Consider the following 20,912-nt stretch of genomic DNA (forward strand, 5'->3'; position numbering starts at 1 on the left):
TGTGTGTGATGAAGGGGAAAGAGTTTATGATTATAAAGATGTTTATGTATAGAGAAGTTTGGAACTGGCTGTCTTTCAGATTGAGGTTTAGTGTGAGGTGTGAGGTGTGAGGTGTGAGGTGTGAGGTGTGTGGTGTGTGAACGGTATGTTGGAGATCTCTGGTTTGAATGTGTGCTTTTGGAATTAGCACAGTAAAACGGGGGGCTGGACAAATGTTTTCTAGCTTGCTGTTGCTCAATTGCACTCAAAGTATTGACTGACAAGTCATAATAGAGCTGAAATGATATACTTTTGAATACAGTAAAGGACAATTTCATCAACATACAGTAACATATTTAAACAAGTCTGAAAAACAAATGATGGCAGTGTTCCAGGACTTCTGCGCCCTGTAGATGCATTAACAGCACATGTAGCTCAGTGTTTGTCACAGCATGTGTTGAAGGAGATGAAGTAGTTGCTCCTTGTGTAATTAGTTACATTAAAATAAATGGGACAAGAACAGGGAAGTTTTAATAAACAAACTTTATGTACTGACCAAAAGTAAATGGAGGACTGTGTGGCACTGAAAACTGTAATGAATTTTTGTAGACACATTAGTTCATACCTATGTAAAAAACTGACAATATAAAAGAACAGAAAGACTTATATACAGATCTTATCATAAAACATAGGCATTTAAGTGTTTCATTTTTACTAATTGACTACAAATAAGTAGACAAGAGAAATTAATTCATTAATAATCAGTAATGGTCGTGTCATGATGCTGTCAGGTCGTGTTTCTTGTTGTAAATCAGTGTAAACAAAGTCCTCTGGACTTTTTCGGACATTAACCAGAATCTAGACATTACCAGTCACCATCCTGGACGTTACGGAGATGAAAACTGTAAACAAATGCTGGAGTTGTAGATTTTTCTCTGATCAGGCAGCTAAGGGTCACCTCCACATGGGGAAGCGCTTAGATTTCACCTGTTTGAACATAAACATTGACAAAAATAAAGGCACAGTCGCAGAAAATAAAGCTTTAAATGTTTATAATAAGTAGTCTGAGGTTTTTGAAAATGAACAGAATACAAAAAAAACATGCTAAAGCAGAAATTTTCTATCAACGTGATGGCTGCGCTACAAACACTGCAGACTTCCGTAATTCCATGTTTCTCACAGATTCAAAGTCTGACTTCTGCCAGAAAATAAAAGTTTAATAAAGTAAAAGAAAACCTACCACCTGCTGTGGGTTTATTTATGCTGCCATGGACTTACACCATCTCTAAAACACCCACACAGTCCTGATTCCAGCTTTTCACCACTTTTGAGTTAAAGACTGGGGCCTTAGTTAAGTTGGGTTGCTAGGCTACACAGTATGACTGAAACTGAGCAGAAATTAAGAAGAAACTTCCAAAATATCCTTCCGTAGGATCATTTTACACAAATTCATTATTTGAAAACTCAGTGTTTTCAATATTCAACCAAATACAGAACAATTATCATTGTTCAATCCAGGAGTCGCAACCCAAATGTTAAGAAGAGTCATTTTGTCCTTTCAACAAAAATTGAACCACCTTGGGAGACACTTTATGTCAGTTTTACCATCTTGGCTGTAAATCTGTTTTGGGATGTGCTGATGTGCTGTATAGTTTAGCTCAGCTATAGCTGCTTTTCCTGCATCTTCTTGTTCTAATTTTCCTGTTCTAATTTTCCTGTTCCACCTTAAATAGTGCCAGAGGTGCCAAAATGTAACTGCTGCACCATTTAAAGTGGAACAGGAAAATTCCAAGAAGCTGGCGAATAAGAAGCGACTTCAGCTTAGTGACTTTTTAGTGTTTGTCAGTTTCTCACTGCAGATTAAACGTATCAGGAATCCAGCTGGAGTGATTATAAACACAAATCAGTCCATTCATCTCCAAATTATCGATGTTCATCTTAAACCTCTCTCTTTGCCGTTTCGTTAGCTACTAGCTAGGCGAGATTGTTGTCTGTGTTGCTATGGTGACCAGCAGTCTGCGCTGATCTTCAGGGTTAAAGGGTGAATTAGCAGTTCTACATTAACTCCAGAGTTTAAGACCATTTATTGTTAAACTGTGTTGAACGATCAGCAGAGCTTTATTTTACTGTAAAGGAGGATTATTTTATTTTTACCTACAAATCTGATTCTGCTGTGGAGCCACAACAGGACAGTAAAAGAGCCGCATGCTCGTGTGTTGCCGACCCCTGGTTTAATCGATGTCAACATGACTAAAAATCATGTTTATATGAAATTACCAGCATTAATTCTTGATTACAGAGCCAATTCCTCACTGTACGCTTTAAAGCTGAATGTTTGTCTTATCTGAGCAGTTTTATTTTCCTCTGAAGTAGATAGAAGGTCAAATAACGTGAACCGTTACCTCAGAGAACACAGCAGCGTTTTTGCTTTTTATACTCCACTCTATAGTGATGGCCATGTGCCGTCTCCATACAGGGTTTCTGTGCAGGACAATGGCTCCGCCAACACAGTCCCCCTCCTCAACTGGGATTGGTGCGTCCAACATGAACAGAGTCTGCTTCCAGTGAGTTGGCCTGAAGAGAGAGTTCATTATTTACACACTTATTAAAGGTTAAAGCTTCGGTGCCACACAGACTGTTTTCCTCTGAGACCAGACCTGGATCTCAGGACCCAATGGAACAGATCAGCAGCAAAATTAAAATGAAACCCAAAACATACAGCAGTGATGTGTCTGTATGTTTGAATCTAAATTTCTCTCTCATACATGCAATTCTGGGCTCAAAGTGAAAATTTAAATTCAGTTTAACGATTTTAATTTACTATTTGGTACAGTAGAATTGACATTTCATTTACACAGAGAATAAGACACATTTTACATAATTTATGCCACTTTTTAATAAATCTAACTTACACTATTTTACAGTTATATGTAAAGCTCACTGAATTCCCTTTATGTATGAAATGTGCCATATAAATAAACTTGCCTTGCTTTATAAATAGCTACAACCTAAAAAAAAAGGTTCAAGGGTTCTTTAGTAAAGCCAGTGATTCAATTAAGAACCATGAAAACTCAAAGAACCCTTTGCATGATTAAAGGGTTCTTTACATGGTAAAACAGTCCTTCAGACTGATGGAGAATGTGTTGTATAGGATTCTATGTATCACCAGAAAAGGTTCTGCTATTGTTTCAAGCTTGTATCATAATAATAGCAGAACTCTTGTTGGTGCAGAACCATCTAGCACATTCGTCTTCAATCTGAAGAGCCATTTCATGTTGCAAATAACTCTTTAACCATGTGAAGGGGTTCTTTGAGTGTCCATGGTTCTATTTACAACCCTTTCCTTTGCTGAACAGCCCGTTTTAAGAGCGTACCTAGATTGTTCACAGGTCTCTCCAATCAAATTGAGAACGAAAAATTATTAAGCTGCATTTTTTACGATAATAAAATGTGATTTGTTTTCTGCGAGTTTGTCTTCTTTTCTCAGCCCTCCAATCACTGCACAGCAACTGTTGCTATCCACTATTGCCTCAAGCGTTCGGTTTGTTATCAGCACACCAGTGTTTGAATTTTAAGCTGCAGTTGCAGTTAGAAGATGTAACTGGGAATGTTTAAAAGATTTGAGATTCTGTCCCAGTCATTTTCTACCCACCAAATCCAAAACTTACTACAAAAGCTGACATTGACTTTGTGCAAATATCAAAGCTGACATATAACATTATTTCAATGCATCAAAGATAAGACATTTAAAGACCATAAACATTCTTCATACACACCATGGCAACATCCTTTTGCCTTTGATGATTAGTTTTGAGTTTTTAGGTTTGCTATGTTGTTTTTCCTCCTCTTTGTCCATCTCAGCTGTCTATATTTCAACTTGTCGGGCAAACGTGTCTGTGGTGAGCAGTTACATGCTTTATGCAGAATGGTGCCGTAGTGTTGGTTGTGTTTATGTGAATCCAGTATTCCAGTTGACTGCTACTGTTTTGTACTGCCATAGTGTTGGAGTAAATAGGGTGATGACCGCACTGCGGTCAGGAACAGGCTGCTTTCTGATGTTCTGACACTGCAGGACATTCGCGCATTTGGAAATTGTATGTAGCAAGTTGGCCTCCCCAAATATACTTCTGCCAGTGTCACTGGATGAAAAGATAGACTATAGTCTGTCATAGACCTCCTTTTGGTGATGTTGATGGTTCTAGAGAGTAAACTCTACTATCCACTGCTGGAGAAGAGAGTGAACAGAGTGCAGCCATGTTAATTTATCTCACACACACTGCTGACTGACTCAAATAGAATCATCTGGGTTATTAAAAGATCCAGTTTTCCCTTTAATAATACCAGAATAAAAGTCCCTGGGTGACGTACTCAGAGTTTGGTCCTGTATTGAGCTCTAGTGTTGGTCCTCCTTCGTGTAAACTGTGGAAGAAAGTGCTGAACCAGGCAGTGAAACCATGCAACGTTCCAGACTTTTCAACAGGGAACCGGAATTCTCCTCTCAGCTTCTACAACACAACAAAAACATACAACACTCAGACTTCTACAGGGGTACCCTTCTTTTTTTTTGTCCTGGGGGGCGGGATTGTGTCTGATTTTTAAATTAACCCATTAATGCATGAATCTAGTGCATTTCCAGCTTTCAAAATAGTGCACATTTTTCTGTCTCCAACCTTTTCAATTACAACCGTCCAGTTTTGACTGTTTACTTTACAGTCGTATGCAAAGATTTGCACACCCCTGGTTACTTTCCATGCTGTTGGAGTTGTAAGTGTAAATAAGTTAACACATCCTCTATAGAGAACACACTTCTGCACATTTTAATGCATGATTACTGTTTGTTTACTGAATCTAACATACTTTTGGGGGGAAAAAATAAAATGTGGCCTGTGCAAAAAGTCATGACACATTTAAAATGCATGTTTTTCAATCTTTTGTTAAACTCTTTACATGTATTTTACTTTTGTATGTATCTTTATGTATGTTTTTCTATGTTAAACTCAGCAAATAAACAGAAATTGTCCACTAAAACGTGCATAAAAAATGCATATTTGATATTCTCTGTAGAGTAAGTGTTCACTTCTTTTCACTTAGAAAATCAATGAAACATTATTTAACTGTGGTGTTCAAAATTGCATATAATAATAAGTGATTGGCAAAAAAAAATACATCACAGTTTTCTGAACAACATTTATCTTCTTCACGTCTCGGCAGTTTCATGCGCCATCACTATGATGATCAGCTACATTGAGGGGGCGCTATATCTGCAGTGGAAAAACGGCTTTTGACATTTAGTGTTTTTAGCGCTCCAGCACTAAAATAAAGAAGAGACATTTGGACGCTAAACGTCTTGGCTGATCTGCCTCAGAGTTAAGTGGAAAATTGTGCAGTTTTGGCAGAACTGTTCCTTTGAAGCTTAAACTTTAAACTATGTATGTTAACAACTGTTCTCACCTCGAGGTCTGATACGCGAACTGTGTGCATGTCAAGAGTGATGACATCACAGGGGGTGGAGAGACAGTCCTCAGGGTCGAGCTCATGGCTGAATTTCGGCTTAGAGAAGAATTCCTCCTGCGCAACCGGCCTGAAACAACAAACACTGTTTCAGTAAAGCACTGTAATCAAACGTCCCTCAACACGTCCAGTTAGAAAACGTTAGATTATAATTGAACTGGGTTGTTGAGTGTTGTATGATCTGGTCTGACAGGATAAGATGTTTATGTACTAATGTACATCAGTTCAGTTACACTACAGGCTAAAAGCACAGAAGCAAGACGTGACTCTCACTCTGTTGGGTTAACAGCCTTAAACTGAGTAGTTTTTAAATCTTTACACACCTATAGAAGATCATTCCTGCCAGGCAGAGGAGAAAGAAAATCTCTGTGTTTTTTTCCTCTCCATTTCTGTCTCGCTCCGTCTTGTTTTCTCTGGCTCTGAGTTTATCAGACGTCTGACTTTATCTTAAAATACTGACAAAGATTACAAAATATTTTCAATTTTCTCAAACCTTTTACATGTAATAACTCAGTATTTTAACATTAGGTAATCATTTTGAGATCAGCCAAAACTGAGAGAAAATAAGTGATTATTTTGACTTAATAACTATAATTAAAAATAATTTATCATTTTGAAATAAGTAGAAATTTTAAGAAAACATTATTTTGACACAGTAACTCAAAATCCTGAGAAAATAAATCATTACGTTGAGTTACGTTTGTTATTATTTAGAAATAAGTTTTTACTTTGATATAAACCAAAATTTCTAGAAAAAAATGTTGACATATCAAATCCAAATTCTTAAAAATAGTCATTAGTCATCATTTTGAGAAAAGTCTAAATTTCTAGAAAGTATGCTATTTTGCCATAATAAGTCAAAATCTTGAGAAAATAAGTCATGTTGACAAGTCGGAATTTTGAAAAAAAAAATCATTATCAGAAGTCGAAATTTCTAGAAAATGTTATTAATTTGAAATAGTAACACAAAATATTTACAAAATAATAAAATGTATAATAAGTCCATATTCATAAGTTCTATAAGTGTGGATGAGTTAGCTGGTCACTGAGTAAAAGCCCTTTTATTCTGGGTCAACAAACATCAGTTATCTTTAGAGAAAGTAAACAGTGAGTGGACACAGAATAAACAGGGTCCATTTATAAGTAAGTAAGTAAGTAAGTTAGTTAGTTAACAGAATAATCAGTTCTTACTGCAGGCAGCTGAAGTCCAGGCCGTAGAGATCCTCCCAGAATTCCATTTTCTGTGTGTAGTCAGGGTGAGCCTGGCAGGGTACCAGACTCAGAGAGGCAGACGAGGGCCACATCCTCCCTCCGTCCTTCAGCCAGCGGTCCCGAACACACAGCACCGACTCCACCATGAACTCAAACTGCAGACACAGAGCAACAGAACATGATGATTTCAGTCAGAAAACATGGAGCCAGTTGTTCATCCATCTTACTGCTGATACACACACTGTTTGTACCGTATACAGAGCGTCATTTACTGAGAGCCTGAAAAGCTCCTGACAGAGTGTTTAACTCCAGCAGCACTACTGTGTCTGATCCACTCGCACCAGCACAACACACACTAACACACCACCACCACATCAGTGTTACTGCAGTGCTGAGAATGATCCACCACCCAAATAGTACCTGCTCTGTGAGGGTCCATGGGGGTCCTGACCACTGAAGAACAGGGTAAAAGGGGGCTAACAAAGTATCAGAGAAACAGATGGACTACAGTCTGTAACTGTAGAACTACAGAGTGACACTATATGGTCAGTGGAGCTGACAAAATGGACAGTGAGTGTAGAAACAAGGAGCTGGACTTACCAGAAGACAGTTTCCCATCCACTCTGAGACCAGCACATCCACCTTCGAAGGCAGCGTCAGCTCTTCCGCTCTGGACTTAAAGACGGTCACCACTCCCTCACAGCCGTTCAGCTTCACCAGCTTCTCTGTGTGTTCGGCCACGGCGCTCGCCTCCACAGCGTACACCTACAGCAACACGGAGCGGAGCATCTGTGATTTCTGGGGTTTTATGGTGGAGCTAAATTGCTGTAGCTGAACGGTGGAGCTAAACTGCTGTAGCTGGATGTTGGAGCTAAACTGCTGTAGCTGAATGGTGGGGCTAAACTGCTGTAGCTGAATGGGTGGAACTAAACTGCTGTAGCTGAATGGTGGGGCTAAACTGCTGTAGCTGAATGGTGGAGCTAAACTGCTGTAGCTGAATGGGTGGAACTAAACTGCTGTAGCTGAATGGGTGGAGCTAAACTGCTGTAGCTGAATGGTGGAGCTAAACTGCTGTAGCTGAATGGTGGGGCTAAACTGCTGTAGCTGAATGGTGGGGCTAAACTGCTGTAGCTGAATGGGTGGAACTAAACTGCTGTAGCTGAATGGGTGGAGCTAAACTGCTGTAGCTGAATGGTGGAGCTAAACTGCTGTAGCTGAATGGTGGAGCTAAACTGCTGTAGACTGAATAGGTGACCCCTTCCAATACAAAGCACCCTATAAATGATGATTTTGTATTTATTTAGTTTATTACTGTCTCTATTAATGTCTTGAGTTTAAATAAATCAGAACACAATCACTGTAAATATCTAAGGTCTGAATAACACAGAGAAACACAGTTCAGCAGAACGGTCCATATAAATGTGCTGTGAAGTTCTACCGTGTCTCCTCTGCTGGTATTTACCGCTGCAGGCTGAGCCAGACGGCCACAGAACAGGCTGATGATGCCGGTGCCGCAGCCCAGATCCATCACCACCTTCCCCCTCAGGGAGGCGCTATTGCTCACGATAACCTGCCTGTACGTCTCTGTACGCGGCCTGTCCGACAGCATCTCCAGGTGAAGCCTCTAACAGCAGGGAACAAGAAGGAGGAAGCTTCTGATGACGCTGCTCTGAAGGTCAGTCTGGATAATCTGAATGGTTCACTTGTAGCATAAACAGCAGAACTTTAGGTAATTATGCATGTACACAAATTTACTTTTTCCTGAAGTCTTTTTCTCTTGTTTCTGAGGTGAAAGAAAGAAAAATGAGAGCAATGTGGATGCTAACAGGTTAGCCTGCCAACCGGTATTTCTCCCCGTCTAAAAAAGTGAACAATAAATAAATAAATAAATACATATTAAAATTAGGCTTTTAACAAATAATGAATCACTTTCTATAAACTACAAAAAACAGACATCAAAAAACTAGAGTACTTATTATTATTTTTTTTTTTGGCTTGTTTCTAAAACAGCCCGTCGAGTTTGACTCTGCGTTTGGTTTGGAACGGCCGCTTTACTCAATCCACTCATATCCTTAAGAATAAAATCATGTCATATTTTCTGCCTGAGTAGCCTGTTTCACTCAGACGTGCGTCATGTTAACCAAGAAAAATGTGTTCTGATTCACTTTGACTTTCAGCAAGACTATTACAGATTACTTACAGGGGAATTCCACTGATTCGTCAAAATTTTGCATAATTCAGTGTGTGAGATGTAAACAGAGAGATTCAGAGTGGTTTGGTATGAAATGGTTCAGATGTCTTTACAGTGGTGGTGATAGGAACCAGGGGTCACCATGACTACAACACAAATATAGACATTTTATTTACTATCCAGAACCACCAGTGAACCTACACGAGTCTTCTGGGTTTATATGAATGTTGATGATGGAAAATAGTGGAAAATCTGAAATAATAAGTTTTCTTTGGGGGACTATTTTGCCTCACAGCGTCCTGCATGTTATGTATCCCTCCACCATGAATGGAGTTTAAGTTCTCAAATCTACCATAAAACAGTGTCTCAGTCATCAAGCAGTGAATTCATAACCATTTCATGTAGTAACTTTCTGTGAGGGAGCTTTTAGAGGTGGATGTCTGGTTCCTATCACCACCACTGTGAACAGTTCTGACTCAGTAAGTTTATCTAGAACGGAGCGTTTCACACCAAACCACTCTGAATGACTCTGTTTACATCCTAGCCATTTAATTATGCAAAAATTATGAATACTCTAAGCTGCACACAGTTTAAGGCAATGTGTGTGATGATTTAGACATGCTAATCGCCTGTTAGCTACATTAGCCTCATAGCTCCAGCATGAAAACATGTGTTGGAGAAATATTAAATTTTCTTCAGGCTTCTTTTTTAACGCTAATCTTTGCTGCAGAGCAGCATATTTGTAGCGGAACACTTACCAAAGTTCCATAACTCCCAAAATACTCCTCATCTTGCCAGGCGTCCTCCACTTCAGCAGCTGCTTGGTGCAGGTAGCTGGAGGGCACGTATCCATAACAGCCCCCCACCTCCGCCCACCACCAGTCAGCACAGCTTCGGTCATGGACCAGGATCTTCTCTCCAGCTGAGAAACTCAGCTGAGAGGAGATCAGAACAGACAGACAACAAGGTTATACTGTATTGAACTTTTTTTTGCTTTTAAAATAAAACCCCATTTCCAAAAAAGTTGTGATGCTGTGCAAAATGTAAATAAAAACAAAATGCAATGATGTGCAAATTTGAAAATAGTACAAAGACAACATATCAGATGTTGAAACTGTGAAATTTAATTGTTTTTTGAAAAATATATGCCCATTTTGAATTTGACACCAACAACACGTTCCAAAAAAGTTGGGACGGGGGCCTGTTTACCACTGTGTTTCATCACCTCTTCTTTAACAGCACTCTGTAAGCGTTTGGGAGCTGAGGAGACACTGCTGTAGATTAGACAGTGAAATGTTTTCCTGTTCTTGTTTGATACAGGATTTCAGCTGCTCATCAGTTCAGAGTCTGCTTTGTCATATTTTTCATTTCATAATGCGTCAAATGTTATCAGTGGTGACAGATCTGGACTGCAGGCAGGTCAGTTTAGCACCCGGACTCTTTTAATAGAGAGCAATGCTGCTGTAATACAGGCTGAATGTGGTTTTACATTGTCTTGCTGAAATAATCAAGGCCTTCCCTGAAAAAGACGTCGTCTGGATGGCAGCATATGTTGCCAAAACATGTATATATCGTTCAGCATTAATGGTGCCTTCACAGATGTGCACGTCACCCATGCCAATACTGGCTTTTGAACTGTGCACTGATAACAAGCTGAGTGATTTGATGCCATCAAATTCAAAATATGCATATATTTTCAAAAAACAATAAAATTTCTCAGTTTTAACATTTGATTTGTTGTCTTTGTACTATTTCCAAATGAATATACGGTTTAAATTATTTGAACATCATTGCATTTTGTTTTCATTTACATTTTTCACAACCTTTTTGGAAATTGTTGTACATTTTAAGCCAAAACTTTACCACAAATCTATCAAAAAACAGTGTCTCAGTCATCAGGCAGTGAATTCAATACCATTTCATGTAGTAACTTTCTGTGAGGGAGCTTTTAGAGGTGGACGTCTGGTTCCTACCAGCACTGTGAACAGTTCTGACCCAGTTAGTTTCTCTAGAACAGAGCGTTTCACACCAAACCACTCTGAACGACTCTGTTTACATATTAAATGCTGAATTATGTAGACTTTTTTGAAAAACTGGTGGAGCTCCCCTTCCAAACAAATGGATAGAGGCTCATTTGTGTATCGCAGACCTCGATTTCAGGTACTGTAAACGCCAACATCGCGATAGCTACATATCGTGCAGCACAATATGACCTGAAACGCCTCTCAAAAGACGAACAATGTTTGTTTTTTACATCCTGTGGACTTGACGGCGGTTAAAGCTGTTAATATACTGTGTTTAATTTATCAGGGAGGCAGATTAAACCGATTAAAACGTTAGTGTAAGCGTATTCACCAGCTTTCTGTTCGAATCATCCGTTCCACCTTAAATGGTGCGGCAGTTCCATTATGGCGTCTCAGGCACTACAATGTAACTGCCGCCCCATTTAAGGTGGAACGGGGGATTCGAGCAGGAAGCTAACTGTATGTTAGCTTCGAGTGAGACAGACCTGCTCCGCACCGCTGGCTGTGAAATCTTCTAATCCTACAAACTCCTCCGGGCTTTTACTGTCCGCCTGTTCATCTTCAAACATCTCCAGCGAAACAAACAAACAAACAAACAAACAAAAAGAGACGAATTAGAATAGCCCACGGAAACCGAAAGCAGGCAACGGAGCTGCGTCGCCCTTTACTGCCACCTGCGGCCAACAAGCGGTACTGCAGCACACAGCCACGGTAAACACAGAAATAACCTAATAGAAAAACAATAAAACACTGAATCAGAGATATAAAACCAGCAGGTTTACCAGTACAGCGCGTTTCTTTATTCGATATTTTAAAGCTAAACCATTAAAACAGATCCCTCTTCAGTGGTTCTTTAGTTAAGGCAATGGTTCTATTTAGAGCCACAAGTTATATATAGAACCATTTACATGCCTAAATGGTTGTTTGCATGGTGAAATAGTTCTCCAGATCGATGGAGAATGTGTTGTCTATGGTTCTATAAAGAATCTTTTTGAAAATGGTTCTATATAGCACAAAATCAGAACCCTTTTTGTGCTATATAGAATGATTATGCCACAAAAAAAAATTTAATCATGCAAATGGTTCTTTAAGTGTTCTTGGTTCTATATAAAACCACTGTCTTTACTAAAGAACCTTAATTTTTAAAGACTGTATAGAACTGGTGGTTCTAAATAGAACCATTGCATTTATCAAAGAACCCTTGAAGAGCCGTCTTTTTAAAGAGTGTGTAGAACTGGTGGTTCTAAATAAAACCATTGCCTTTACTAAAGAACCCTGGAAGAACCGTATTTTTAAAGAGTGTAACCTGCCTGGTCTTAATCTTAACCTGAAGGTTTAAGTAAATTATTTTGTCTAGTGATTAAAAAAAAGGATTTCTGACTGAAGTTCTCGAGATTCACCTACAAACTCATTTTCATGCTTGACGTACATGTAAATATTAAAAAAGAACCAAAGAATGACATATATTTAATCTATATTTCAATATGTTGGCATGTGTTTAAATGTATTTAGCAGATTTTAAAACATGACAGTGTTTTTAATATGAGCAAATAAAATACACACTGTAAAAAGTGTCTCGTCAGATCTACTTAAAAAATTACTTCATGTGGTAACAAGTAAATTAATACTATGAATGAACGATTCTTTCAATCAATGTAGTTTTTTGAGTTGAATAAAACTAGTTCGATTGTTACCAATTTTTTTATAGCAGATCTGGCGAGACACTTTTTACAGTGTACGCACATGTATTTTCCTTAGAATACAGGAATGAAAATCCATAAACGCGTGTGATATTCTTAAAAGGAGACAATCTAACATATCTCCAAAAAAAATGTTAAAGTTACAGAGGAATCAGATTAAATATCTGATATATTTAGATGTATCTGATGTTGTTTAAATGAGGAGTATTTATCACATTGACTAAAGCTAACATTGTGATTGTTATTACAAATACGGCCATTATCTGATAATCTCTCTAATTAATCGATTTATTGTGTAAAAGCTTCATCCTGGAATGATCACAATCTAGAACATTTAAAATGACATTAAACTATACATTGTAAAGCACAAAACATTTAAACACTAAATCACAAGCAATGCATTATTCTCATTAAGATCTTCCATATATATTTAATTTTTTTAAAAATTGGAATAAAATTTCATCAATGTATTTTGTAGACATTCAATCAGTGTTTTAGAAAGAGGAAACAAATCATGCTACTTCAGTTTCTTTTGTAAAAACTCATCACTCCAATGTAATTAAAATATATGTATTTGCTCATGTTAAAAGTACAGTATATGTCAATACATGTGCATAGATTGAAATATATGTAATAGTACCAGTTTTTAATATGTACATATAAAGTCACACATACATGTCGCTGCTGTCGGAACAAAACCTTGTATCTCCAAAATGATAATTGTGCAAGAAAAGGAAAAAACCTACTGTACTTTTAATGCAAGTCAATGCAACCAGACCCCCCCCCCGCCCCCCCACCCCAAGTCATTTTGGGCCATTTCTTTTTGTCTGTTCTTCATGAAATTTACACACAATATAAAGGGCAACAGGAATTTTCAAATCATGTCAAAAACAGCAAAAATGTTCAGACAGCAGCAATATAGAAAAATATTACAATGTTGCTGCATGGTTAAAAAAATATTGGGAAGTATATTTCCTTTTTGTATAGGTGGTCTGCAGCAAGCCATTTAAAATGATTTCTTTATCAATTTTTGGCTGAAAATTTGATTTGATATTAAGTTGTGTCAAACTTTGACAGTATTGTAACTGTTAAGCAACTTTCTTCCCAGATTCAGGACCAACTTTTTAAAAATTGCAGATAAAAACAGGAAGCAGTGATTTATAAAGCTACTTTAACCTAAATTTAAAATAAAGTACCACGAAGACAAGATATTTAATGCTGTTTCTTATCATCTTCACTGTTTTTGTAAATTTATGCTCATTCTGAAACTGACATCTGCAACATGTCCTAAAAAGCTCAGAAGTTCACATCCAGGAAAGGCTGAGTCCTTTATGGGTGAGGATTGCATGAGGCTCACCAACTTGCCAAAAATGTATCCATGAATAATCCAACATCTTCAAAATCACATTCCTTTTGCAATTGCAAGGATTTTGGGTATTTCACCCTATAAAGTGCATAATAACATCAAAAAATTCACTGAATCCAGAGAAATAAGCCAAAAACCACAACTGAATGCCCATGACCTCTGAGCCCTCAGGCAGCACTGCATTAAAAACAGGCATGTTTCTGTGATGGAGATCACCACATGGGCTCGGGAATACTTTCACAAACTGCTGTCAATAAACACCAAAAATGCAAGTTCAGACCATACTATCCTCAGCAGAAGTCACATATAAACAAGGTCCAGAAACGCCGCTGACTTCTCTGGGCTCGAAATGGACTGATGCTCAGTGGAGACGTGTACTGGGGTCTGATGAGAACCTTTCAGGCTGTTTATAGAAATAATGGACGTTGTGTTCTCCGGACCTTCCTGATTGTTACCAATGTAAAGTTTAAAATGCAGCGTCTGTCATGGTACGTGGGGGTAATATTGCTCATAGAATGGGTAACTTGCACTGTGAAGGACATGCTGCCTTCTAGACACTGTCTTCTTCAGGGGCAGACATGCTTATTTAAACATGACAACAATAAGAAACATTCTGCATATGTTACAACAGCATGGCTGCATAATCAGAGAATGTGACAGCTAGACTGACCTGCCTGCAGTCCAGAACTGTCTCCCACTGAAAAAATATTTAGTGCAAATTGCAGCAGAGAATGCCCTGTATAATTGTATATAATGGAAGAATGGCCAAAAAATTCTGCATTCAAAACTGGATGAGGTTGTGTCTCTAGTCTCATGAAATATTGAAGTTCATAAGATAAAGCATCAGATATTCTTTTTCAATTCAATATTGGTCAAACAGAATTTAGTAATTAATAAACTTCAAGCACCTTGTTCAGGTCAAATAACACACAAAATAATACACAAAACTGAAAAATAAGCATTTTATTTTTGCATATGTACAGAGAACAGTCAGAACAGAACTAGCTATCTATGTGAACCATTTCTGAAATATATATTCTCTGAAAAAAGTCTAATTCACATGTGGTCATGAAACAAAAATGTAAAAATTAATGTCAGCAGAGCAATTTGATGTAAATGAAATGAAGTCCATGCATTAAAATGTTTCTATAAACATTAAAACGTATAAACTTGTTAAAAACATAGATTCTATGAATTCTCACAGCCCAGAATAAAACTAAACCCAAAACTAAGTTTAGAAGATATCCCGATCTTTGAAAAATGGAAAAAAAATAGGAATGTTTGCCCTTCCATTTTCCCCAAGTTTAAATCTAATACAATCTATACTATATTAATATTTCACTAAATCAGGGTCTTCAGAATCATAATACAGATCATAGCACATCAAATCATATGGTCATCAAAAAAACCCCTCACAATTAGACCATTACCAAATGGTCAAGATCTAAAAATTCAAATACTAAAAAAAAAAAAGAAAACACAACCTACAGCGCTGTGATCCATCTACAGCCTGCAGTGCTAGAAGGAGGTAGTGGAACGTGTTCAAGTGTTTAAGAGATACTGCAGTCCACCTTATACAGCACTACAAACAGAGAATTCCTACAGAAACACTGAGAAAAGCCCTGAAAACCTGATTCACTCACTGGTCTCCTTTCACTCCTTCTTCTTCTTGTGACTCTTCCTCAAACACCTCCTGAAACAGAACACGCAACTCTTGAAGGTCACGAAGATGACAGTCACGAGAATGAGCAGGAGGAAGCCGATGACGTCCAGGCTGTGGTACTGAACCCAGTTCAGGTCGTGAGCAGCCGGCCGCAGGTGATCTGCTCCTTTATGCCTCATCACAAACTCGGTCCAGAACACGGCCAGGTCCAGCGGCTCGATGGGACGGTCTCTGTGGATCGCAGACAGCTTCATCATCTTCTCTTTGTAGCTGTGGAGAAAAAAAGGGGAGAGTTTTAATCAGAGTGAGCACAAAGGCTTTTTCACTATTTTTTCAAGCTGTCTGCATAATTAAGTGGTTAAGATGGAAACAGATTCGTTCAGAGTGGTTTGGTGTGAAATGACCAAACCTTACAGTCAGAGCTGTTCACAGTGGTGGTGATAGGAACCAGACGTCCACCTCTAAAAGCTCCCTCACAGAAAGTTACTACATGAAATGGTTATGAATTCACTGCCTGATGACTGAGACACTGTTTTATGATAGTTTTGAGAAGATGTTTGTGTCTGAAATGTATTAAAACCCATTCATAGTGGAGGGGCATAAACAGGACATTGTGAGGCCAAAAACTGCTGAGATGGAGGACGCCGGGCAAAGTGGGGAGTATTTTGGGAGTTATGGAACTTTGGTAAGTGTTCCACTACAAATATCCTATTCTGCAGCAAAGACTGGCATTGAAAAAGAAGTTTGGATGAAATTTTGTTTTTCTCCGACACACGTTTGCTGTCAGAGGTTTGCTTTTGTCTATATTTGTCTATATCTATAAATGTCTGTATTTGTGTTGTAGTCATGGCGACCCCTGGTTCCTATCACCACCACTGTAAAGACATCTGAACCATTTTACACCAAACCACTCTGAATCACTCTGTTTACATCTCACACACTGAACTATGCAGAAATTTAAAAAAAAAAATCAATGGAACTCCCGTTTAAGGCGGGTTGGGAGCTTTAGCATTTTATTTAAGGACCCAAACAGAGAAGAACAGAGTCTAACAATCACAGTTCCTGTGCTGACAGATAATGGCCGGACTAAGAAGATCCACAGCAGTTCTATTACTAATTAAGCAGTTTTTTGGGCTGCAACTTCTGTACTTCTTGTTTTCTGGAAATGTCTGTTTTCTACAGCCCATATGTAAGGTACATTTGTGCATTTTATTAGGCTTAGGCTCGCTGTCAATAGTATCGGGAATCCCCAGTAGATTGCGTCCATCACAACAGCTATCAGGCTGGGTGACTTGCAGTCAAAAAAACACAACATACATGGCATTCAAGATGTGTGAAAAGCCCATCTGTGTCATAATATGCAATTTCTTTCACTGTATGTCCATGTTCTATATCAGTCCTGATCCACTGTCTAGCTTAAAAGAATCAATCAATCAATCAATCAATCAATCAATCAATCAATCAATCAGAATATTCTACAGCAGTGTGAGGAAGCACTTTTCACTGTGGTTGTGCTGGCTAAACTAATGCCATGCTGCTGCCTTCCAAGGACTGAACATCTTTGTTGACGAAATATGAACGTTGGCTGACCAACATTTTGGTTCCATCAAAGTCGTCAAAAATGAAAAGAAAAAATATATATCAGCTTAATGACAATAGTAGCCTGCAGTACCAGTGGATACAAAAGGTAACTTCACACATTTTTTGCTGTCTTATTACTTTAACATACAGCGATTTAAGTGCAATTTCACTAAACATACCAAACCAAATTAGCTTAGCAACTTAGCAAATTTCAAGTGTGTTTTTTAGAGATTGAGACTCGAGTTAACGACGCAAATTCAAATTATATATATATATATATATATATATATGTATATATATTTTAGAGATGAAACAGTTACCGGTTTCACGGTAAACCGCGGTAAAATTAATGACGGTTAGTAGTACCGTTTGAACTTTAAAGTATCGTTAAAACCGCGGTCGATTACCGCGGTGTGAAAAACTCGGAGATTCGGAGATATTTCAGCCTTCTAAGAAGACCAAGTCTGACGTTTGGTCATGTTTTGGGTTTTATAAGGATGCAGAAGGAAAGTTAATTGAAGATGACCACCCTGTCTGCAGAACAGGCCTAAAGAAAATAGCGGCGAAAGGGGGCAACACATCAAACCTTACGAGTCATCTTCGCGACCACCACCCGCTACCTGCAAGAATGCAAGGTTAACTTTAACGGAGAAGTCCGTGGACTTCGAAATAGGAGAAATGTCACGGTTTGTGTGGTTTAACTTTTGCTTATGGTTCGTTAATAATGTTAAATGAAGCTTTTAGCGTCAAAAAAAACCAAAAAAACAATCAGTGAATCAACTGTGAATCGAAACTAAAGCTTTTAACACACATTTCTGTGGAGCAGAGTCTCCAAAATGAGCTCTGAGTTAACAGTCACACGAGCTCTGGAACGAGACGCTACAAAAGTTCAATCTGCGCAGCTCCCCTTTCTTGTCCCGCTTGCAGTGTTTACTGTCTGAGAATAACACCGTCTCAAATCATTCAGTGTCCCCTACGTAGTGCGCTACTGTTCAAACATGATCATCATTAACAAGCAGCTGAGTTTTAAATAGGGGATTTGTAGCCTGTTGTTAATGTTGATTATAAATGACTTGGTCGAACGTTTCCTGCACTCTTTGGGTGAAGAATTTGCTATTTCATGATCCACGAAGTGCACTACATAGGGAAGATAGTGTGCTTTGAGACGGGACCTCGCGCGAGTAAACGCTGCGTGCCGCTTTTAGGAGAAGCAGAGTTTCAGAGATTAAACTTTAGGAGTGTTTCTGCTGCAGCTCAGATGCGCGTTAATTTTAAGTTATGTTTTATTTTAAAATGCTTTTAGAGAAGCAGCTCCACAGGTGAAGACACACTGTGAGTTCTACACTGTCTGCAGCTCACAGCGCGGTCACGCAGTTCCTCTGTGATTTTGGCTGTTTTTCCTGGTGCGCTGTATTGATTAGGGGTTCAGCGCCACAACGGCACAATAATGCTGCAGCTGCAGTTCGGACAGAAATCCCCCGAGTGCAGCACGTCTTAGAAGTAGTAATTTTCCATTAAGACCCACCTCAGAGTTGGTGGAGATTTAATTCTCTACGCAGGGAAATCCCTAGTTATTGTAATTATTATAATTATAATTATTATTATTATTATTATTAATAATAATAATAATAATAATAACAACAGTAATAATAATACATTTGCTATTCTTTTGTTTACAGAGTATTACAAGTATTGTAAGTAATACAAAAGTGATACTAAAAATGTACTGACCTTATAATTTTGTTTGCATAAACATTTTCAATGTTTATGCAAACAAAAAGTGCATATTGCTGCCAATTCTATTAGTGTTAATATAAAAGTTGGTGAAACGAGTTTCAGTGTGTGTATCAGTATTTATTTTTTTATTTATTTTACTTTTCAACACATTTGAACAATATAATACCGATAATCGTGATCATTTTGGTCATGATAATCGTGATATGAAATTTTAATATCGTTTCATCTCTAATATATATATATATTTAACACAATAACATTTCTCAGTTTCAACATTTGATTTGTTGTCTTTACTATTTTCAATTAAATATATGGTTTAAATGATTTGCACATCATTCCATTGTTTTTATTTACATTTCGCACAGCGTCCCAACTTCTTTACACACTGGGTTGTTGCTTATGTGCTATATAAACTACAATTTAACAACTAATTAATTATTAAATTAATAATTAACAATAAGTTTTGCCTTTGTCCTTTAAAACACCACATTTACTGCACGTAGCATTTCAGTTCTGTCAGATTTTTATAGAGGGTTTTTCAATAAAGAAAGTTTCATTATTTAAAAGCTGTTTTTTTGTCAAATTTACTTTTTTTTAAATGCAATGCCTACAACTAATAACAAGACTAAACTAAATTCTCTACTAAGGACTTGAAACTTGACTTGGATTCACATGGCAGAGACTCGAGACTGAACTTGCACGAATTGACTGAACATCTCTGGTGTTATTTCCCGGTTAAGCAGGCTTCTCTGTTGCATTACCGCATTATCTGCAATGAATCTCGACTGACAGGCTCTTTTGTTTGTAGGTCCAGGTGTAAACAGGATCCAGAAACGCTGCCGCCGTCTCTGGGCCTGATATTTCTAGTTGGCGTTCATAATTTCCCATTTCAACTCTAATAATAAACAGTTTACTGTACCTTTTGTCATTGATGACTTTTCTCAGGGCCACCAGCAGCTTCTCTGAAGTTATGTCATAGATGTTTAGGGTTTCTGCGACACCGCGAGCCACCATGCGCTGGACGTTATCTCCCTGATCTCCGAACAGTGGAATCATCACCATGGGCACTCCGTTACAGATCCCTTCATACAGCCCATGGGTTCCTCCGTGTGTGATGAAAGCCTTGGCCTTAGGGTGAGCTATTGTAAAAACATCAAATGAACAAGGTGACACAGTGTGACTGATGTGAAGCTAAAGTCTTCCAAAGCTTTAGTGCTGTTTTGTTTTGCCTGTGGTCATCTCCACAGCCCAACTGAGGTCTCATTACTCTGACAGAGTGAACATTTCATGTAGTTTCTGTCAGCAGCAGATGGTTGTGCATGCTTTACTTCATGAAAACACAAAACGTATGACTGTTTAAATATGTGAGATCCCGCTGGTGTGGGTTCATGCCAGTTTCCTCTCTTTCAATTGTGCTACAAAGTGGTAGATGGCTAATAGTGGCCCTTGTGGGGAATCTCAAGCCAGATAAGGCATGAGTGAGTTGGTCCCAAGCAAAATCCATGAAGTGCTTCACGTCTTAAAGCAGGGATGCCCAATCCTGGTCCTGTCCAGCTTAGTTCCACCTCTAATCAAACACACCTAATTCAGTTAATGAAGGCCTTCAGGAGTATCTGAATATCAGAGCCATGTGTTTTGGATCAGAACTCTCCAGGGTGGTAGATCTCCTGGAACAGGACTGAGCACCCATGTCTTAAAGTGACCATTATTAAAATGGCAATCAAAAGTGTTAAGTCCAATTAATTCTTTACAACCATGCAGCAAAAACTCCAGAATCCTAGAGTGCTGGCCTGCGAGGAACTGCCCTCTATCCATGCACACAGCCATTAGGATGGATCATGCAAAAAAGCAAGAACTCCTCCAACATCGCATCTTATTTTGACAAGTATACTATCATCTCAGATCTTTTCCAAGGAGCCTCTTTTGATTATGCTCTTCATGGAGCATT

At 38.3% G+C, this 20,912-nt stretch overlaps 2 protein-coding genes across 9 annotated transcripts in view; both read right to left on the reverse strand.

Moving 5' to 3' along the window:
* Positions 1 to 507: 507 nt before the first annotated feature.
* prmt2 (protein arginine methyltransferase 2) lies at positions 508 to 11,829 on the reverse strand. 3 transcript variants are annotated; one of them, XM_036576561.1, is made up of 9 exons: positions 11,403 to 11,829; positions 9,652 to 9,828; positions 8,141 to 8,326; positions 7,303 to 7,467; positions 6,682 to 6,857; positions 5,431 to 5,560; positions 4,348 to 4,484; positions 2,382 to 2,553; positions 508 to 966 (listed from the first exon to the last, which is right to left on the reverse strand). In XM_036576561.1, exons 1-9 carry the CDS (start codon positions 11,484 to 11,486, stop codon positions 934 to 936), a joined length of 1,260 nt encoding a protein of 419 aa, XP_036432454.1. In that variant the 5' UTR covers positions 11,487 to 11,829; the 3' UTR covers positions 508 to 933. The 3 variants fall into 3 exon arrangements, 2 of the variants coding, with proteins under 2 accessions (XP_036432454.1, XP_036432462.1); XM_036576569.1 differs by having other exon boundaries at positions 8,165 to 8,326; positions 11,403 to 11,828; XR_005007515.1 differs by lacking the exon at positions 508 to 966 and adding an exon at positions 3,756 to 4,204 and having other exon boundaries at positions 2,384 to 2,553; positions 11,403 to 11,827.
* Positions 11,830 to 14,931: 3,102 nt separating this feature from the next.
* Positions 14,932 to 20,912, reverse strand: part of LOC118811965 (UDP-glucuronosyltransferase-like) — a 69,754-nt gene continuing 63,773 nt past the window's right edge. For all 6 annotated transcript variants that reach the window (XM_036576628.1, XM_036576619.1, XM_036576585.1 and 3 more), the window contains exons 4-5: positions 19,884 to 20,103; positions 14,932 to 15,916 (exon numbers count right to left, since the gene is read on the reverse strand). In XM_036576628.1, coding sequence (XP_036432521.1) covers positions 15,637 to 15,916; positions 19,884 to 20,103 — 500 coding nt within the window. In that variant the 3' untranslated portion in view covers positions 14,932 to 15,636. The remainder of the gene's footprint in view (positions 15,917 to 19,883; positions 20,104 to 20,912) is intronic.

The sequence above is a fragment of the Colossoma macropomum genome, unplaced genomic scaffold, assembly GCF_904425465.1.
Source record: "Colossoma macropomum unplaced genomic scaffold, Colossoma_macropomum, whole genome shotgun sequence".
Taxonomy (NCBI): Eukaryota; Metazoa; Chordata; class Actinopteri; order Characiformes; family Serrasalmidae; genus Colossoma; species Colossoma macropomum.